General features: G+C 54.9%; 1 protein-coding gene across 5 annotated transcripts in view; it reads left to right on the forward strand.

Moving 5' to 3' along the window:
• Window positions 1-21,198, forward strand: part of LHPP (phospholysine phosphohistidine inorganic pyrophosphate phosphatase) — a 119,508-nt gene that overhangs the window by 5,239 nt on the left and 93,071 nt on the right. For 4 of the 5 annotated variants that reach the window (XM_061162870.1, XM_061162868.1, XM_061162871.1 and 1 more), the window contains exons 2-4: window positions 11,235-11,422; window positions 12,931-13,084; window positions 20,970-21,033. In XM_061162870.1, the coding sequence (XP_061018853.1) occupies window positions 11,235-11,422; window positions 12,931-13,084; window positions 20,970-21,033 (406 nt within the window). The remainder of the gene's footprint in view (window positions 1-11,234; window positions 11,423-12,930; window positions 13,085-20,969; window positions 21,034-21,198) is intronic. The other variant, XM_061162872.1, reaches the window with a different exon arrangement.

A 21,198-nucleotide genomic window follows, 5' to 3' on the forward strand; every position in this document is an offset into this window, starting at 1 on the left:
CTCCTTGATATGCGAGGCTGGCTTTGAAGTCACAGGGAGCTCAGAGGAAGTTCCTGGGGTGAGAGCAGAGCCCCAGCGGTGATAGGGTCCCCGGGACCCTGGGGGGTGTTTGCCTCCATGACGGCGGAGCCATGGGTCCCCAAACAGCACCTTCTGTCTGGAAACCCCGGAGCGGGGGAAGCAACTCGCCACTCCTCTTCCTAGCTGTCGGTGGTGACAGGTGTCCTCAGCTTTTGAAAAAATTCCCACCTTTTGGGGGACACAGAGCACATGGGGAGTATAGGCTCTGCTTTGTAAGATGATGTTGTTTAGTCACTAAGTTGTGTCCGACTCTGCATCCCCATGGACTTTAGCCTGCCAGGCTTCTCTGTCCATGAGATTCTCCAGGCAAGAATGCTGGAGTGGGTTGCCATGGGTTGGAACCTGAGTCTCCTGCATTAGCAGGCAGATTCTTTACCACTGAGCCACCAGGGAAGTCCTTTTAAGACAATATGGACCACAATAATAGCATCACCGGTGATGGACGGGAGGCCTGCGATGTCCCAGGTGGACGTTTGACCACACAAGCTACCTTCACAATCAGCCCATTTCAAAGCAGAGCCTGAGGCTCAGAGAGTTTCAGAAACTGGCACAAATGGAAAAAGTCATTGAGCCGGGACTACCTCCTCCGCACCCGAAGCCCCACCCACCCGACTCCAAGCCCCAGTTTTCCCTGCAGTACTTCATGGCTTCTCATCAAAGATGCACTTGTTCATTTCTTCCTTCACATATTTGTCAAGTGCTCTTTTTGGTGGCTCAGCTGGTAAAGAATCTGCCTGCAATGTGGAAGACGTGGGTTCGATCCCTGGGTGGGGAAGATCCGCTGGAGAAGGGAAAGGCTATTCGCTCCAGTATTCTGGCCTGGAGAATTCCATGGACTATATAGTCCATGGGGTCGCAAAGAGTCAGACACGACTGAGCAACTTTCACTTCTCACTTTTTATACTAGGCTTCCCTGGTGGTTCAGTTGGTAAAGAATCCACCTGCAGATGCAGGAGACCTGGGTTCGATCCCTGGGTTGGGAAAATCCCCTGGAGAAGGGAAAGGCTACTCACTCCAGTATTCTTGCCTGCAGAATTCCATGGACAGAGGAGCCTGGTGGACAGCAAATGGGGTCACAAAGAGTCAGATGCAACTGAGCGACCCACACTTTCCCTTTCACGTTCTTTCATGCTAGAAACACAGCTGGAGGCACTGGGACAGGGGCAGTGAGTGGGGCAGATGGAAGTCCCTGCTCCCAGGGTGGGTGCTGACCGTCCAGTCTGGGGAGGGCAGCATAAACAGCGCCCAGAAGGCAAGTTTAGGGGAGAGAGACTGAACCACCGGGGAGATGGGAGCCGAGGTTGGGGAGCCCAGCCACGTGGAACCGGTGACGTGTAAGCTGGGCTCTGGATCTGTCCTCTGGGCCAGTGGCGTCCCAGATGGGAGAGCAGGAGGTCCAGGCCTCCTGGAGCCACAGGGTGGGCCAGGTGGGGCCCACTTACTGCCCCGGGGCTTGTGGTGGGCGTGGCCCCGGGACATCTGTAACCTGCCTGGGGCCTCCAGCAGGCCCTTTATTGGAGTCCATTCTTGGGCAGCTGGGCTCCCCGAGGGGAGCCATTCAGAGGCAGGGCGTGGCACAGCAGGGGCTGCCCCGCACAAAGGGAGCCCCGAGGCATCTGCATGTGAAAGCCGGGGAGGGGGGTGTTTACTGCATCCTGTCTCGGGCACTAAAGCACAGCTGCAGGGTCCCCCTCAGCCCAGCCTTTTCGCGGCGGCGGAAGGAAGCAGGGCCGCCTTGGCCGGGCAGCCTCATAAAGCAATTGCCACCCGGGACTCACAGACCCGCGGCCGGTGTTCCCAAATGTGCACACAAGTCCTGCGACCCTGTAAAAGTCAGGCCCCGCCCCGCAGGCCTTAGGGCCCGAGGATCAGGGCCAGGGGCTTGTCTGAAGCTCGGCTTCCTTGAGGATCAGCACCACCACACCCCGCTCGCTCCATCAGACCCCACGCACACAGCCAGCCGGAGGTGGCTCCCTGTGTCTCCTCGCCCCATCCCCCAGGTGTGGCCCAGCATCTGCCGGAGGGGCTCTTGAGGCTCTCAGAGGGGACAGGCCGCTTGTTCTGAGTTCATTTACGCCAGAAACAGCTCCGCTGAGTCAGCCTGGACCTTGGACAAGGGGCGTTTGTCCGGAATGCCCCGTGGCCGTGCTGCTGTCATGGGCTGACTTCAGAGCTGGGGGCCCCGGGGGGCCGAGCGCACAGTGCCCCCCTCCCCGGCCCAGTGCTTGTTGCATAACGTCTACAGTTTAATCTTCACGAGCCAGAGGGGCTTCCTTCTTGTGAACAGTCCCGCTCAGTGCCTAAATGGAGGGGGGCGGGGCTGGGACTTGCTCTGAGAGCGGGGGGTCAGCACCCCTGCCCGGGCAGGTGCCAACACCCCCAAGAAGGTTGGAGTTCGCTCTGGCCGGTGGGGACCTAGGTCCAAGTCCCAGCCCAGCATGTGGCTGTAATGTGGCCTCCGGCAAGTTCCTTAGGCTTTCTGTGCGTCTGTTTCATTCCTGGAAGCTGTTGTAACTGCCCTTGGGGCTGTCCAGCCTGGGTGTCACAGGGACGTCTGGCAGGACAGCCAGCCCTGGTTCACCCCCGGCTCCCTTGGCTGGTTGAACTTTGCCCTCTTTCTTATCGGTTGCCCCAGCTCACCTGCTCCATCTGCAGTCCCAGGTGCCCTGAGCATCTGGCTTCCTGTCCAGCTGCCTGCCTTGAGGGCCTGAATGTCCCCGGTACCCAGCCCTGGGCCTGCCAGAGGGGAGGTTGTCTTTGTCACCAGCGTCGTCACTCACGGAGCTTTTGCAACATGCTTCAGAACAGTCCTGTCAAGTGGCTTCTGCCGGTGACCCATTTTACAGAGGCGGACACTGAGGTGGGAGAGGGTTAGGTGGCAAGCCTTGGCCTCACACAGGGACAGGCTGGTGGAGGTGCTGTGGGTGTGTCTGCTTCCCGAGCTGAGGCCCTCTTACCCCAGGAATACCCAGCCTCTGCAGCGCCCAGCCCGTGCCCAGCCGGTAGCCACATCAGGGGAGAGCTGACTGGCGGCTGGCTGTCCAAGGCTGGGGAGTGGTCCACAGACCCCTTGGCTCCTGAAGACGTGTCCTTTAAGCGGCTTATGTCCCTCTGGTCCTCAGTCTCCCCCTCAGTGAAAGGAACCACTAGACTGGACAGTCTCCAAGTCTTCTCTGGTTTGCGGATTTCCGTGCATCTGATTCTAAATTTCATTTATCAGTAACTAGTAAAGCGATGGCGTGAGCTCGGTGTGGCTCTCTGATCAGAGCTCAGAGGCTCAGGCAAGTCAGAGCGAGAACTCACTAGATGGCAAGAGGGGCGGTGGGGGGAATGCCCAGCCCCAGCCCCGGGCGGGGAAGGTATGCCGCTTGTTTTGTAAGGACCCTGGCTCTGGGCTTGCCCGACATCTATTTGACTGTCCCCTCATTCCCCACTGTCCTCCTGAGGTCAGTGGCTGGCTGGCCCACACGGAGGCTCAGCCAGGGCCACCTGCGTGCGTCACCGCCTCTGTGTTCTATCTCTTCTCTCCGTCCAGACTTTGGACTCTCGTTTCTTGCCTGGACTCTTGACGACACTGTGCCCAGCAGAGGGCCAGCTGGAGAGTGGGCAGGGACCCCCAGGGACCCCGCAGCTGGTCGTCACAGGCTGGCCGAAAGGTCTGCTCTGGTGGACAGAAGGGGGAGGTGCAGCAGGCCCAGCTAGTGCTCCTGGCAAAGGCCTTCCCGGCGCCCCTCTGTTCACAGCGCCTCTCTGTTCACGGTGCCCTGGCGATGTCAGCACGACGTAGGGCTCCTCTTGGGCCCGCTGTGCCCCTCCCCCCTGAAGACCTGGAAGGCTGGGTGTGACCCCATTTCATGGCTGGGATTTCAGACCCCTGAGTCTGGCCCAGGGATGCCTGGGCCAAGGGCATGTGCGTAGTGCAGGTCCGGGACCCCAGCTGGGAAGCCAGACCGCCTTCTCAAGAGGCAGAAGCCCTTCTGTCAGTGCTCCAGCTGGAGGGCAGCTCCCTGACCCCGAGCTGATGCCCGTTCATCTGGGCACATGGGGAGCTGGGCCGGGCTCCTCCCAGAATCAACGGTGGCTGCCCCGTGCTAGAATGACGGTGTTTTTCTTTTTTTCCTCCTTCTTCCTTCCTTCTTCCGTCCCTCATTCTTTATCTTTCTTACTCCCTCTCCCCACCACCTCCCTCCTTTCCCTTCTTTTTTTTTTTAATGACTGGATTTCTCTGCTGCAGGACTGCGCCTGCTCTACGCACGGGCTCCCATGTGACCCTATGATAAAATAGCGAGTCCTTGGAACAAATAGGCCCTTTGCATGTTTCAGTTTTCCGAATGTGTGCGGTCCGTCTCCATGGCTTTCTAAAAGGGAAGCAGCCACAGATCTCAATGTCAGACAGTGGCTGGCGCTGCCACGGAGCCCTGCCACGTAACAAAGATCTGGATGCCGAGAGATGGGGCAGCGGGGACTCCTGTTCTCTGAGGGTCTTGACTGGGCGCTGCTGCCCAGGTTTCAGTTCATAATGAGCGCCCCCCGGGGTGTTGTGGGTGTCCCTTCCTTCTCTTGGAAACCCGAATCACAGAGATTCATTTATCTGCAGCTGTGGCCATTTTTTATCGAAAGAGGGGCTTCTCTCCACCAAATAGTGTCTTGAGTTGCGGCCCCTGGGATGGGGGCACAGAGCAGGCAGTGTGGGTCAGGGAGGCGGGGATGTGGAGGACATGCTCTTCCCCTCCCCCACCTTCCTCCCCTCTGGTCTGTTTCTCCTGTCTCAGGGCAGGGCTCCAGGTCGCTGGATGTGAAGATGGTCCCTGGTAGAGACTTCAGCCCGGGGTGGGCCTGTGGACCTCACACAGCTCTTGTGAAGACCAGCCCAGTTCAGTTCAGTTCAGTCACTCAGTCGTGTCCGACTCTTTGTGACCCCATGAACCGCATGGCACGCCAGGCCTCCCTGTCCATCACCAAGTCCCGAAGCTTATGCAGACTCATGTCCATTGAGTTGGTGATACCATCCAACCATCTCATCCTCTGTCGTCTCCTTCTCCTCCTGCCCTCAATCTTTCCCAGCATCAGGATCTTTTCAAATGAGTCAGCTCTTCACATCAGGTGGACCAAAGTATTGGAGTTTCAGCTTCAGCATCAGTCCTTCCAATGAACACCAGGACTGATCTCCTTTAGGATGGACTGGTTGGATCTCCTTGCAGTCCAAGGGACTCTCAAGAGTCTTCTCCAACACCACAGTTCAAAAGCATCAATTCTTCAGTGCTCAGCTTTCTTTATAGTCCAACTCTTACATCCATACATGACTACTGGAAAAACCATAGCCTTGACTAGACAGATCTTTGTTGACAAAGTAATATCTCTCTTTTTAATATGCTGTCTAGGTTGGTCATAACTTTCCTTCCAAGGAGGAAGCGTCTTTTAATTTCATGGCTGCAGTCACCATCTGCAGTGATTTTGGAGCCCCCAAAAATAAAGTTACCACTGTTTCCCCATCTATTTGCCACGAAGTGATGGGACCGGATGCCATGATCTTAGTTTTCTGAATGTTTCATTTTGAGCCAACTTTTTCACTCTCCTCTTTCACTTTCATCAAGAGGGTCTTTAGTTCTTCTTCACTTTCTGCCATAAGGGTGGTATCATCTGCATATCTGAGGTTATTGGTATTTCTCCCGGCAATCTTGATTCCAGCTTGTGCTTCCTCCAGCCCAGCGTTTCTCATGATGTACTCTGCATAGAAGTTAAATAAGCAGGGTGACAATATACAGCCTTGATGTACTCCTTTCCCTATTTGGAAACAGTCTGTTGTTCCATGAAGACCAACCCAGGGGCACGTAAATCAGAGGACGTGGACTCTGTTTTCTCTGTGGTCGGGAGGAGTCACCATCCTCTACCCTCGTTTATCGTTTCAAGTTTGACCTGCCAGCCTGCTGCCTTCCCTACCCACCCAGGAGCCCACCCAGCTTGAGGCCTCGTCTCCTTCACCATCCTGTGAGGGGTCCTTCTCCTTGGGGTGGGAGTAAGGTTTGGAGTCATCATCAGCCTGGCCTTCCAGACCCCACCCATACCCCCCATGCCTCCACCATCAGTAGGACCCAGCCCTTGCTCCTGGGAGGCCCAGGTGGTAGGAGCGGCAGATGGGAGGGCCTGCCAGCCATGGGGGGCCTCTCTGCTTGGTGATGGGGTGGCTAGAGTGCAGTGGGGGAGGGCCCGCCTGCTCTGGGCAGTGGGGGCAGGGAGGGGGGCCGGGAACGAGATTGGGGAGCCTGTCTGCTGGCCACTTACTGGCCGATGTTCTCCGCACAGCCTGAGCGAGCTCTGACCGTGGGCCAGGCCCAAGCTGGCACCTCGAAAATCTCCCTGGAGCTTCAGCACGTGAGGCTGTTATCATCCCATCTTCCAGATGAGGAAACTGGGCCCCAGAGAGAAGAAATAGCTTGTGGAGGTGCCACAGCCCATAGTCATCAGACCCTGGAGCCCCTCTGGGTCGCTCCTTGACCTCCTGGCCTCCCGCTGAGTATTAGAGCATCTCATATGCATTTGTCCCTTGGCTGTAGGAAGGCATGACTTGCCCTGCATCCCTGTGCAAAGGCCCGTCCTCCGGTCTACCCATCTGGACTCATCAGGCTCCACTGTGCTTTCCCTAACCCTAACCCCAACCCCAACCCTAAACCTAATAGACGCTGAAGCAGTGCTGCCCACGGGCAAGATTGGCAGTGAGCCCTCCCGAGGTTCTCTGGGTGCTAAAATGAGTTGGTTCCATGAGAATTTGGGTCACTTAAGTGGTTCTCACAGAAAAGCACTGCTGTGCTTCTAGAGCTGTGAAAGCGAAGAGGGAAGAGGACAGACTCTGCTTGGGCGGGGACAGAAGTCTGGGGGGCCTTCCTGAAGGAAGGGACATACGAACTAGGCTTTGAAGGATGCGTAGGATTTGCCATGGGGGATGGGTGACGGCAAAGACTCAGGGTGATGCGAGGGCCTTCGGGGTCAGATGAAGGTGAGAGGTGGCTGGGGCCGGGTGGGGACTGAGCTCGGAGGGGCCTTACCCAGGGCAGCCTCCTTGCCGCTGTCCAGCTCCTCTCTGACGAGCCCAGAGGGCACTGGGCGGTGGAGCTGTGCCAAGGTCAGCCAGGATGTCCAGTAATCGTCCCAGCGCTCTACCTGCTCCCGAGCGATAATGAGAGGGTTTCCATTATTTTCGGGTGAGCGCCCCTGGCAGATGCCGACAGCTAGCAGATGTGTGAGGTCCAAGGTGATTTGCAAGGGATCCGCTCATGTGATGCTCGGTAATGGCATCAGGCGAGGCTGTCACTCAGAGCTTGTCCCGGCCTCTGGGAGGAGGTAAAGGTCAGTTCAAAGAGCCGGTGCGCCGACAGGAAGTAGGGGCAAGTCCCCACCCGCTCGGGGCAGGGCGGGGGGGGGGGGGCGGTTCCTGGGAGGCACAGCAGACTGGGGACGTGGCTGTGGTCTCAGAGGGGACGTCTGGCCAGAGCCCCACTCTGGCTGCCGGGGCCCTGCGGTAGGCCCTCTGTCCCCAGGGTCCTGGGGTGTTGGGGGTCGGGGGTGGCCTGGCCTGTCCTGGAGCCAGGCCCAGCCCGGTGCCGGCGTCCCTAGGGCTTGCGGCCCTGAAGCCACACCTGGCTCCCGCTCTCCTGACTTTGGGTTTATGTGTTCCAGGCTGTCTAAGGCTGAATCTGATATTAAGCAGCAACCCCTCTTAGAGACACCAAGGCTTTGGCTCCTCCACGGCCTTAGTCTGCCGGAACCAGAGTACCACAAGCATGGGGGGCTCAGCGACAGAGGTTTATCTGCCCCCAGTCCTGAAGTCTGGGCGTCTGAGATCAAGGTGCCTCTAGGGTGGATTTCTGGTGGTGGGGAGCCCTCTTCCCGGCTTCAGCTGTGCCCTGACGTGGCCTCCTCTCTGTGGTCACAGAGGGATCCCTGGCGTCTGTGGCTGTGATCCTGTCGCGTCCCGGCCCCACCCTTCCATCCTCTCCTAACCTTCACTTACCTCCCGAGGGGGTCAGCCTACGAGATGGAGGGTGGGGTGACCTTCTCAGGTGTCTGCCTCCCGGAGCTCCTGTTTTCTCATCCCTGGGACGGGGCTCCTGGTTCTTGCCTCCACAGCTCGCAGACTCAATATGGCAGGTGCTTAGAGCCTCCTGCGCTCCAGGCTCCTGGCCCTGGGGGTGCATGTGGGGGACACAGGGTGTCCACAGGGCACTCTGCTCTCAAGGGCTGAGGATGAAATCAGATCACTGATACTGACCCCCAAGGCAAGGCTGAATGTAACATATTCATCCTTTACTATTTTTAATAATAATGAATAATACTTTAGTATTATTATGGTTCAGTGGTTAAAAAAAAATATCCACCTACAATGCAGAAGATACAGGAAACGATGGTTCGATCCCTGGGTCAGAAAGATCCCCTGGAGGAGAAAATGGCAACACATGCTGGTATTCTTGCCTGGAGAATCCCATGGACCGAGGAGCCTGGCAGGGTACAGTCCAAAGACTTGCAAAGAGTCAGACACAACCGAGCATGCACGCATCCATCCAACCAGTACTCTTGTTACTTTTAGTATTTAAGAAAAATGAAGAGAGGACCTGGGACTCATGCCAGAAAATGAAAAGAGGGTGTGGTCAGTGACAGGACAGACTGGCAGTGAGGGGCCTTCCCCGAGCATTTCCCACCGCTGTCCGGGGGCTGATTCAGCCCTAAAACTAGTAATTTCGTTTTATTTTTAATTGGAGGATGACTACAATATCGTGTTGGTTTCTGCCATACAACAGCGTGAATCAGCCACAGGTGTACATGTGTCCCCTCCGTCTGACCTCCCTCCCACCTCCCGCACCATCCCACCTGAGTCATATGTCAAATTCCCACTGGCTATCTGTTTTACATATGGTAGTGTAGAGGTTTCCATGTTACTTTCTCCATTTGAGTCCTTTTGATTTTAAAGCAGTGCGTCTTCAGTAAGCGTATGTCGTGTGTCGGCGGAGAGCGGTCTGCAGTGAGCTCTGTTGTTTACCTGTGTTTCACGGGCATCAGAGCTGTGTTTGGAATAGCAGCTGCGAGGTCCTGTCATCTCACCGTCACACCAATTGCTCACTGTTCTGAGAAGGTCACATCGTAATCCATTAGCAATAATTAGTCCCCCGGCACCCGCTGCCTCCTTCCCTCAACTGCTCCATTAACTTGGGTGCGGATCGCACATCCCAGGCGCCAATCAGTGGAAGATCTGCCCGTAATATACAAGGTGATGCTATTAGTTACAATATATTAACTGCCTAATTTAAAAATACAAAAGCTGTCTTTATGAAGGGCAATTAACCACTAAGCGTAATTGATAATTCATAACCCCCTGATTAGGAAAGACAAATACTGAGAAAGGGCTGAAACCTGGGCTGCTGATCACACAACATTGTCAGCCTCTCCGTCTGCATTTGTTCGCCTTGCTGTCAGTAGGACCTGACATTTCTTCCCAGGTCTCGCCTGTCGGCTCAGGCGCTTGGTAGGTCTGGAGGCTCACCGTAACGTGGGAATGCGTGTCTTCACCACCGAGTGGGGTGAAGTGAGGCGGCTGCAGGCTCGGGGCACCCTCGGGGGAAGTAGTAGGCGTGGTCCCAAGGCAGGGTGCCTCTCACCAGATGTCATCTGGACTTGCCATCACCCAGTCATTCAGCAAAGACTTGTCAGGGGCCTGCCGTGGGCCCACCCTTCAGACCTCGTTCCTAACCTCATGGAGCACGTGAGTCCGGGAGAGAGATGCTGAACAAATGCAAACATGCGATGGATTGGAGATACGGGTTAGCGTCAGAAAGAAAAGCAGGCTACAGGCAGAGTGGGGCAGCGCCGCCCGGAGGGTCGGAGAAGAGGACGCTGGACAGACCCTTCCCCTTGTCCCCTAGGGTTTCTTGGACCTCCTGACTAGCGGCCTGGTGTCTTCCACAGCCCCTCCCATGCTCTCAGCAGATGCCAAATCTGAGGGTCCCCACGCCATGGCCCGGGGTTCATCCAGGGAGGGCCGTGTGCTCGGGACCAGGCCGGGTAGCCGGCCCACTGACCCCCTCGCTTGGGGCCTGGCCTCACCTGCAGCGCCGACTGTTGCAGGGCCCCCTCCTTCTAGGGGTCCCTGTTCCTTTGTCTCTTGGCTTCCCTTCCAGTCTCAGCTCCAGAGCCGTCTCCTCCGCGGGGAGGCCTCCTGACCTGCCCACGCTCCCTGGCCGTCCTGTCTCCTCGCCTCTTTGGTCCTTCCCATCCCCTCTCTCGTCCTGACCCCTGTACCCCTCCTTTGTGCGGTCTCCCGCCTCACGCACCAACCGAGGACTCCAGGGTCAGAGGGCCCGCCTGCGGGCACCGCGGCGTGTCCGAGTACCCAGCCCCGCTGGCCCGTGAGTAGGCGCTCAGTCGCTGTCGGCGAAGGGCTCAGTGTTATTTCCCTGGGTTCTCTCTGGGCACCGGCTTTTGTGACTTTGCCTTCACAGAGCTGGCCCGGGTGCCGCGGGGCTGCAGGGCCTCCCGTGAGCCCGGACGGGCTGTCGGAGCTGCCAACGCCGTGGGCATCCCCGGCTCTCATCCCATTAGCTCGCCCGTGCACCCAATGACTCCGTCTGGCAGACCTGTCTTCAGTGACAGCAGCGAGATGGCACACCTCGGCCTGTGGTCCCTCGGCCTTTGCATTTTGGGGAAATGTAGATACTCAGGGGTCAGCTCAGATGCTCAGTGGAGATGCTCACTGGGGTGGGAGGGCCCAGAGGGGTGGCCGGGCTGCTCAGAGGGGGACTCCACCAGGCTGAGCAGTGCGGTGCGGAGCGGGGAGGTGTCGAGTGGGTCCCAGGAGGTGGGCGGATTGGCTCGTGTGAAGAGGAGGTGTGTCCCGGGTGGAGGGGCATGGCCGTGTCCCAGGCAGAAGCAGAGGTTGCGTGGGAACTCGGGGCGTCTCAGGTGCGCCGAGCTCAGCGAGGATGAGAAGGGTCTTCTTCAGCTCAGAAACCCCAGGGTCTGGCGAGGCTGTCGAGGCCCAGCTCAGGGGCCCGTGGAGACCCGGCTTGCTCTGGACTGTTTTCCCCCGGAGAAGCACCTGTCTAGACCCTTCCCTGGGCAACCGGGCTGCCTGCTGACAGCCCCCACCGCCTCTCTCCCCTCTGCAGACTGAAGCGGTCCCGACTGAAGGTCAGGTTCTGCACCAACGAGTCGCAGAAGTCGCGGGTGGATCTGGTGGGGCTGCTGCGACGGCTGGGCTTCGACGTCTCCGAGGGCGAGGTGACCGCCCCGGCCCCCGCCGCCTGCCTGATCCTGAAGCAGCGAGGTCTGCGGCCACACCTGCTTGTCCATGACGGTAGGCCCCCTGGGCCCTGGAGGCGGGGTGAAGGCACCCCCTTTCCAGCTGGGGGCTGGGGAGGACACAGAGGGAGCACCTGGCCCTTGTTAGACCTGTGGGCCTTGGGGTGGAACCCAGGGGCTCCCTGCTGGGACCCGGGCCCCATCCATCCTGGCATCATCCCGGGCCTGGGGGTTGGGGTCGGGTGGGGTGGTGGTCAGAGGCAGGGTCCATATGGCTCCTTGGAGGCAGGAAAACCCTGAATCTGTTTTCTGTGATCCAGGATGGAGCAAGGTGGCAGGAAATTGTCAACGGGGGCAAGATGTTAGCCTCTGGGGTCTGTGTCTCTGTGTGTGTGAGAGAGAGAGACAGACAGACAGACAAATAGAATAGATGCAAAGCTAGGTCTGTAGGTTTCGGAACCGTATTTGTGACAACCAGCCCCATGCTCTGGCTAATGGCACAGGTTTACTTGCTAACATCAGTCTGAAGGCGAGGACAGAGTCCCTTTGACCCTCAGCTGGGAGTTTTGCTGAAATGAAGAAGAAAGAACAGTATTACCTGGTGCCTTCTGAATATTTAAAAAGAAGAGACGGTACATGCTTCGGAATTCAGGACACTTTTCTGTCGTTGCACAGAAACAACGTTGTCATTTACAAACCTGTGGCAGAGGCAAGCACGCTTTTCTTCCCCCGGACAGGGGTAGGGGCCTCCCAGAAATGGAGAGAGCTCCCTGAAGGTCTGGAGGCCAAGTCCACAGCTCTGGCGCCAGTCGAGGGCGACATGCCCAGCCTTTAGAAATTGTTTTTCTCGAAATGCTTCCTCTGTGATCTGGGATCCTTGCCAGTGTCTTTAGAACAGGTCCTTAAAGTAACAGAAAGATTTAAGAGAGAAAATCCTCCCCTCCCCGGGGCAGGGGCAGAGGGGCGGGTTGGGGCGCACCCACCAGAGAGGAGAGGGAAACTCAGTGTTCCCCTTGAAGACGTCTTTCATCAGTGAGTTGAACAGGCAGATGTTGGCGCTCGAGAAGAAGCCAGATGCCCTTCTTCACCTGTACTCTTGCATCTGTGTTTTGCATAAGTGTCCCTGTCTTTTCAGACCTTGAATCTTTTCAGGTTTCATTGTTGATGAATTCCAACCCCCGCCCCCAACTTTTGTTATGAGGATTTTCAAACAGATGGCAAAGCTGAAAGAATTTTATTTGGAATATTTGTTTGCCCTTCACCTTGACTTTACCAATGACATTTTGCTATGTTTTCTTCATTATACATCTCCCCATCCCTGCATCCATCTATCCATCTTTATCTTTTTGATGCATCTCAAAGTCACTTGCAGACTTTGGTGGTGGTGGTTATTCCTAAGTCGTTCGGTTGTATCCAACTCTTTGCGACCCCATGGACTGTAACCCACCAGGCTCCTCTGTCCATGGGATTTCCCAGGCAAGAATACTGGAGTGGATTGCCATGCCCTCCCCCATGGGATCTTCCTGACCCAGGGATCGAACCCTTCTCTCTCCCTCTTTCCAGGAGTCCGTTCAGAATTTGATCAGATCGACACGTCCAACCCAAACTGTGTTGTAATTGCAGACGCCGGAGAAGGCTTTTCTTATCGAAACATGAATAAAGCTTTCCAGGTGCTCATGGAGCTGGAAAAGCCCGTGCTCTTCTCACTGGGAAAAGGGTAAGTCGGCTGGAGGGGAGTCACTTCCGGCCACCCTGGGCGATGCTCCTTGGTTCTCTCAGACTTAAGGAATCAGCAGAGAAGCTGGGAAGATTGGGCATGGGGTGGACGCAGTGCGGCTCCTTCCTTCCCTCTCCTTTTCTTGCTTTTTTCCTTCATTTTGTCATCCCTGTCTTTTGATAATTTTTGAGCAGAGACCTGGTCTTCAGCTGGTTGGTCAAGCTTCCTTGTGAGTGTCTGGGAGTGGCCGGGGGCAGGGGTGGGTCACTGCAGAGGAGACCCCTGGAGATCAGGGTGGCCGTGCCGAGTTTCGGTCATTGTCACAGGACACGGCCCAGGGCTGATGGGCTGTGCCAAGGAGACGGACGCCCGAGCAGTGAGAGCAGGCTCGAGAGGGCCTGTGGGCTCTCGTCTGGGCCCCACACCTCTGGTTGTGGAGCAGTCTGTCGACTTGTCATTTTGTCACCAGCATGTTTGTCCGAGTCTGCAGCCTGGGCCTCACCGTCTCTTTTAAAACACTGCGTTGATTATTTCTCTTAACCTCTTTTATCACCAAGACAATGCATCTTCATTGAAGAAAAACTGTTGAATACAGATGAGTGATAAGAGGAAAACAGTGTTTTCAGCCCCACCGCAGGAGGAAACAGCGGTCGGCATTTTGGTGTGTGTCCTTCCAAGCAGTTTTCTTTGCAGAAGTCACTACACGTGGGTGTGTTCACTGCTTCAGTACCTAACTCGACCTAGTTCCGTCACCCGGTTTTAGTTGTTCACTGAATATTTTGTGAACCACTTTCCATACAACAGGGCTTCCCTGGTGGCTCAGAGGGTGGACAGTCTGCCTGCAATGTGGGAGACCCGAGTTCAATCCCTGGGTTGGGAAGATCCCCTGGAGAAGGGAATGGCTACCCACTCCAGTATTCTTGCCTGGAGAATCCTATGGACAGAGGAGCCTGGAGGGCTACAGTCCACGGGATCGCAAAGGGGCCCGTGTAACTGAGTGACTAACACTTCCATATAATAAGTAGACGTCTCTGTGGCGAGTTTATTCCTATTCACTTTTCTTACAGGCTCTCCTGTAGTTGCTGTAGGTTGTTTCTGATTTTCTCCCTGAGTAAGGCCGTGATCAGCCTCTTTCTGGCATTTCGGTGATGTGTACTTTTTGAGGTTCTTGGTGCGTGTTGCCAAGTTGCTTCCCAGAAAGCAGTGCAGGTTTATTCTGTCCTCCATGGAAGCAGCACTAGGGTTTTAGAGTCACAAGGGTGCTGTGAAACCCGACCCCAGCTTCGCGCACAGAGCAGAAATTCTGTGGCCACCTCTGGGGAGGCCTTTCCCACACTTAGGTGCTTCTGGTGACTGGGGAGTTCCCACCTCTGCCTGCTGGATGGGGGTGGCTATTCCAGTAGACACGAGGGGGACGTTTTATCTGGCCGCTGGCCATTGTGAAGCACTCTGTAGTTCACCATGTTTAATTCTGACCACAACCCTGCGAGCTGTAGGCAGCATCATTGCCATTTTACAGATGGGTATATCAAGGCTAGGGAGGTGAGGGGAGCCACGGTCGCCCCATCAGTCATTGCGGGCGTGGCCAGGAGAGCCCCCCAGAGCCTGTGCTCTGCCACCTTTAGGCTCCATTCGAGAGCAGGTATTGGGTCCACGCAAGATCTTAAACTTTTTTGAGGCCGTTTTAAAAATTGGGAGACTTTACGTAAAATAACTGGATTTCTGGATTCTCTTGAAAAATCAGAAGATCTGAGGGTGCTCGCCCCACATTCCTGAACACGCTGCCGCTTGGCTGGAGCCACTGGTCCCTTGGCTCTGCTGCAGCGAGACCCCCCACGTCCTCCTGCCCGTCTCCAGGCTTCAGGGTCGGCTTGTACTGGTGGTTGCTTTTCTCATAGTAGAGAAATATTTCTTCATGGCTGTGCTTTTTTTGTTTTTTTAAATAGGCAAGTAAAAGAGATTTAAAGAAAGAGAAGAGATATGTTTCTTTTATTGTTGTTCAGTTGCTAAGTCATGTCCAACTCTTTGTGACCCCACGGACTGCAGCACGCCAGGCTTCCCTGTCCTTCACCATCCCTCAGATCTTGCTCAAACTCATGTCCATTGAGTCGGTGATGCCATCCAACCATCTCATCTTCTGTCATCCCCTTCTCCTCCTGCCCTCAATCTTTCCCAGCATCAGGGTTTTTTCCAGTGAGTCAGTTCTTCCCATCAGGTAGCCAAAGTATTGGAGCTTCAGCATCAGTCCTTCCAATGAATATTCAGGACTGATTTCCTTTAGGATGGACTGGCTGAATCTCCTTGCAGTCCAAGGGACTCTCAAGAGTCTTCTCCAACACCACAGTTCAAAAGCATCAATTCTTCGGCGCTCAGCCTTCTTTATGGTCCAACACTCACATCCGTATATGACTACTGGAAAGAACATAGCTCTGACTATGTGGACCTTTGTCCTGCTGCAAATATTCCAGTGTGTTTATCATGCAATAAAGTGTATCCTGTGTTAGTCAGTGGTCTCCAGAGAAACAGAACCAACAGGGTGTGGTGACGTACATACAGACAGTTCTTGACTTAGCAATGGTTCAAATCATAACTTTTCGATTTTGCTATGGTGTGAAAGCTATGCACATTCAGAAAAAACGTACTTTGAATTTCAAATTCTGATCCTTTCCCTCAGGCAGTGCAGTCCTCTCTGGTGATGCTGGGCAGATGCTGGGCACTGACTGCTCCCAGGCAGCCACATAATCGTGAGGGTCAACAGCTAATACACGTACGAACGTTCTGTACCCAGACCACCATTCTGAGTTTCACTTTCAGTACAGTGTTCAACAAATTACATGAGATATTCAGTGCTTTATTATAAAATCTTTGTGTTAGATGATTCTGCCCAACTATAGGCTAATATAAGTGTTCTGAGCGTATTTAAGGTAGGCTGGGCTTTTTAAATGCATTTTTTTAAATGCATTTTTGACTTAATGATATTTTCAGCTTGTAACGCATTTATCAGAACATAACCCTGTCATAGGTTGAGGAAGATGGGTATATAAAGAGAAATTGTGGAGGCTAGGTTCTTCCTACATAGGCCAGCAGGCTGGAGGCTTACAGAAGAGTTGCCATCTGAGTGCCAAGGTTATCTGTTGGCAGATTCCTTCTTGTTTGGAGAGGTCAGACTTTGTTTTGGTTGGGCCTTCAACTGATTGGACGAGGCCCACCACATTATGGAGGGCAATCTGCTTTACTCAGAGTCCACTGATTTAAATGTGAATGTCATTCAAGAAACATCTTCCCAGAAGCATCCAGAATACCATTAGACCAAATATCTGGGCAGCTTGGCTCAGCCAAGTTGACATAAAATTAGCTGCCAGAGGTCCTTGCTGATCTTTACCTTCTGTGGTTTAGGCCACTGCAAACCACAGAAGCTGGCCAGCATGACTTTTTTTTTTTTCAGCTTGACTCTTTTACGTCCCTGGCTTGGTCCTGTAGGCATCCCTAAAGTTACCAACCCCTCTCTAAAGAACAGCACAATTAAGAAGCTTTGTTATTACTCATTTATGTTAAAACTTTTTTCTTCAAAATTATCTTTAATAAATTATTTTTCCAGATCAGGGATAGTAGGCAAAATAGGTATGTGGTTGAAAAAGAAAGAAAAAAAAAAATGACATCAGTTTCTTTTAGCTTTGTACTTCTATAACAAATTCAATAGTAGGCAAGGATTTGTTTTCCAAGTAAGCAGCTAGCGAGGGGTTCTCTAGCTGCTGGAGGTTCTGACTTGGGCTATGGGTTGGGTGCTCAGAAATCAGAGAAAGGAGCCAACAGCTTCTGGGCTTAGGTCATAGCCACCTGGGACAACCCAAGGACCCAGGAAGAGCTGCTGTCACATCCAGGTGAGGGTCACCGGTGGTGAGGGGCCATCCTTCACCCGAGTGGGGCCGCGAGGTGCCCCCAAGGAGGCAGGGTGGTGGATTCACTGGGGCAGAATGTCCTCGTCCTGGAAACGGAGTGATTTACATTTGGCATCTGTTTTGACCGAGAGTGGGAATTGCCTTTGTAATTTCTTCTGTCATGCCTCCATCAGAAAATTAAGCTGTTTACGCGACCGGCTATGGAAGGTTAATGGCTCTTGTGGGAAAGGTCAAGTGGTCATTTTGAAGGGAGGCTGTGCTGAATAATCGGAAGGGAAGACAGAGGAATAAAGCATAAAATCTACCTGACTGCTGCTCTCCGGGTTTTTCCTGTCTTTCCGGAATCCATGGATTCTTCTTTGTGGCCTGAGTACTCAGGTTCAAGCCAGACCTGCTGTGGCTTTTGTTATGCCAGTAACAGAAAATAAATATATCAAATCTCTTGTGTTTGGGGGATAAGAAAAATTAACTTGGGTACTAGTGTTTACTGTATCTCTAAAAATGTTTTGGGCCAACAGATCGCCTTCAAGATGCCTTTTTGTTTTCCTGGCTGAATAAGAAAGACAAGTTCTCAACCCTGTGAAAGCAAGTCCACATTTAGTTTAAAAAGAAATAATAAGGTTTCTCATTTTGATTTGTGGAAGTCAGTTTTTTTCTTTAGGTTCCAAAAATCAGTGTGGCAAAGAGAGGGTTTTGATTAGATCTTTTCAGCCGCATGTTCCGATTCTTTTTCCCACCGGGACTAAATTTAAACTGAAGAAGGTGCAGTCAGAAGGTGTCACTCTGGAAGGAAGACTCGCGGGAGGATGCATCGGACAGAAGTGGTGCGGCATGGGTGTCCTTGGGAGGCCCTTCCACGGGGAGGTGCCGCCAGCTCCCGCCTCCTGCAGCCGGCTCGGAGCTGAGCCTGTCCTGGGCCAGAGGCTCCTAGAATCCTCAGCTCCAGACAGAGCTGTGTGTGTTGCAACAGAGCAGCCTTGTTTTATAACTTTTTCCTTGGCGCCTGGGTTGTCCTCTCCTAGGCTGGCTGCATTCTTTCCTCAGTTCTGTCCTCGGTGCCCCAGCTCTCTTCAATGTGCCCCACCCTCGGAGAGCGCCCCCCCCCCCCCCCCCCCCGCGACCCAGCTCCCTCCCGTCTCACCCTGGCTGGGCATTTCCTGGAGGGTAGGGGACAAGGGGGTGCCTCTGAGCATCTGACGGACTCCTGTGCGCCTGGAGCAACATCTGGCACTCGGGGTCCTCAGGAGGGTCCCAAGTCTGAGAGCCCCCAGGTCTAGACCCCTCCACTCGTCCCCCTTGACCTTCGGGCCTCAGCTTTGATGCTTCCTCCTCTGGGATGCCTCCCTGCCGCCCCGTCCCCAGCATGCCCGGCCCTCCCCAAGCAGAGCGCGCAGAGCACAGGTTTCCCCTTGCCGTCACCCAGGTACTGCTCTTTCATATTTGTCTGTGGACCTGTCCACTTCCCCACCAGACGGGGAGTCCCTGGGGAGCAGCCTGGGTCTGAGAGTGTTCCCTGCAAAGAGGTGCGGGACAGCTTCGTCCTACATGCTTGGGGGACCAAGTTAGCGGATGCCAGCAGCCCCCCCAAGAGCCAAGGCCCTAGCTTCTGGTGTCCCCCTCTGCCTCTTGGCCACGTTTGGCTTTATTTGGCCACTCCTTCTAACCCTGGACCCGACTGAGGGAATCATACCCAAGTAGTTTCTTGTGGAACTGGGGAAAAATAAAAGCAAACACTGTTCTGAGGCTGTATAAACACAAGATAGATGTCTAGAGTCCAGACTTAAAACAAAGACAGTTAGGAACCTCTAAGCCTAGGTTTTGGGGTCACCCTTTTAAAAGGGGGGCTCTCCTGGTGGCTCAGTAAAGAATCCACCTGCAGATGCAGGAGACCTGGGCTTGGTCCCTGGGTCGGCAAGATCCCCCGGAAAAGGGAATGGCTCCCCACTCCAGTATTTTTTGCCTGGAGAATTCTGTGGACAGAGGAGCCTGGCAGACTATACAGCCCACGGGATCGCAAAGTGTCAGACACGACTGAACGACTGACACTTTCACTTTCCTTAAGAAGGGGAGCGTTGGTGGGTCCCAGCTCCATGAGCAGCGGTGGCTCTCTCCTGGCTCCTAGGCACCTTCCTGCATATGTGCGGCTTCCCAGCCGGGTCACGTCCACACGGCACGACCCCTAGTGTGCAGAGTCTTGGACCCTGACCTTGAGGCCCGAGTTGACTTGGAGAGGGGTCCGTTCGTGATGGGAGAGGCCCCCATGGCTTCAGCAGTCAGGCTCTGATCTGCCTGGCCTGGGGCAGGGGACCAGCCCTTGCCAAGGCCAAGAGTTTGGCTGCAGCCCAGCCTGCGTCAGGACGGAAGGTTCTGGGGCAGGCAGTGAGGATGCAGAGCGGCTGATCGCCTCTTCCACCTGAGGGTCAGGGTGATCGCTGTGGGAGGCCAGGCTCCTGCAGCCTTGGAGGCCTCAGGTGGGGCCCAGAGAGGCAGGCAGAGTCCCTGGGTGCTGCAGAGCTAGAGGAAGGAAGCTGCTAGAGGCAACTTCCGGAAGCTTGGTTGTACCATTTCCAGTAGACACAGGACAGGGTCTGGCCCCCACAAACTGGAAAGACCTGCGTTCATTCTTTCTTCCCTGGCTCATATCTTATTGCCCATCTCAGTCTGGGTAGCTACATTTTTGGAGTGGTTTCTTCACCCCAGGCATCATGTTAGGAACTTCTCCTGCATTGTTTTGCTCAAGCCTCACAGCAGCCCACAAGGGTAGGCACTGGGGCTTCTTTTGGCCCATTTTACAGAGTAGGAAACTGAGGCCCAGAGGGCGTACGCAGCCCAGAGTCCCACAGTTGAAAGCAAGTCAGAAGACGATTTGAACCCTGAAGTCAGCAGGCTTCACTAGTCTTTTCTTTGCTTTTCCACATACATGCTGTTTATCTCTGTCATTCTTTTAGATTGCACATATAAGTGATATCACACGGTGTTTGTCTCTCTGATTCCTTTGCTTGGTGTGATCATCTCTAGGCCCATGCATGTTGCTGCAAATGGCGTTCTTTCTCTCTGTCTTTATGGCTGAGTAACGTCCCAGTGCCTGTGTGTGTCACATCTTCTCCATTCATCTGTCCGAGGGCATTTAGGTCACGTCCATGTTGTGTTGTGTCTCCCAGATTCGACGGTCATGGGAACGGGGAAGGGTGTGATGGGTCTTAAAACGTTTAACAGTCCTGGGGTCCCGTTTAACCCTCCCTTCAGAGCAGCGCAGAGCAGACAAACTACCTTCTCCCTACTTGATAGTCAAATAGTTGTGCTCCGAGAGAGCTGGGCCTGGTCACCGTGTGCCCCGAGGGGTCTGCGTGCGGCCTGGGCATAGCACTCACAGGAGGGAAGAGGTGAGACCGGCTTGGGAGGCGATGCCAGGAGCCAAGCCGTCTCGGCCTCCAGCGAGACAGGGAAGAAACAGTTGTCGTCTCATAGAAGCATCTGGCGCCCGTGAGGCCTGGCACCTCTCCTGACCCTCCAGCTGCTAGGAGATGCTCTGGAACTAATGGAGTTTTCTTCTCCAGGCAGCAATTAGGGGTTAATTATTAGCAATTAGGGGTTCACCACATGCTCTGTGGACTGGCTGCCCTTTCCCAGAACACAGGTCACTTGTGTTTCTCTGTGTTAGCAATTGGACCCAGCTGCCCCCAGGGTCCCCCATTCATCACTGTGGTGGGGTCCCCACACGGCTGGCAGCAGGGGGCCTTTCTGAGAGCTGCTGGCCCCCCATCTCTCCCCTCCTCCAACACCCCCACCCCCCGCCCCAGCATGCTGGCCACTGCTGGGCTCTTGTGCTGACCCCCGTCGGTCACTCTCGTGTGGCGTCTGCCCTCACCCCCGGCCCGTGACTCAGCCCTCTTGGACCAGCCTAGAACCAGGACAGAGTGGTTTCTCCTCGGCGCTTCCCAGGTTCCTGGGCTCAGCTCACCCTGTCCCCCTCGGCTCTTTTCCAGACGCTACTACAAGGAGACCTCTGGCCTGATGCTGGACGTCGGTCCCTACATGAAGGCACTTGAGGTACCTGCCCGGGTCCGCCCGACCCTCTTCCAGTCTCAGGGCCTTCCGGGATGTCCCGGTCTTCCCGGAGAAGACGGGGTGCTCAGCATCCCAAGTGCCTTTATGTTTTCCAAGTCGGACATCATGTTCGCAGCTTCAAGCCCGGCCCTTTGCCTCCTCTGGAGC

Source organism: Dama dama, chromosome 15 (genome assembly GCF_033118175.1).
Source record: "Dama dama isolate Ldn47 chromosome 15, ASM3311817v1, whole genome shotgun sequence".
NCBI lineage: Eukaryota > Metazoa > Chordata > Mammalia > Artiodactyla > Cervidae > Dama > Dama dama.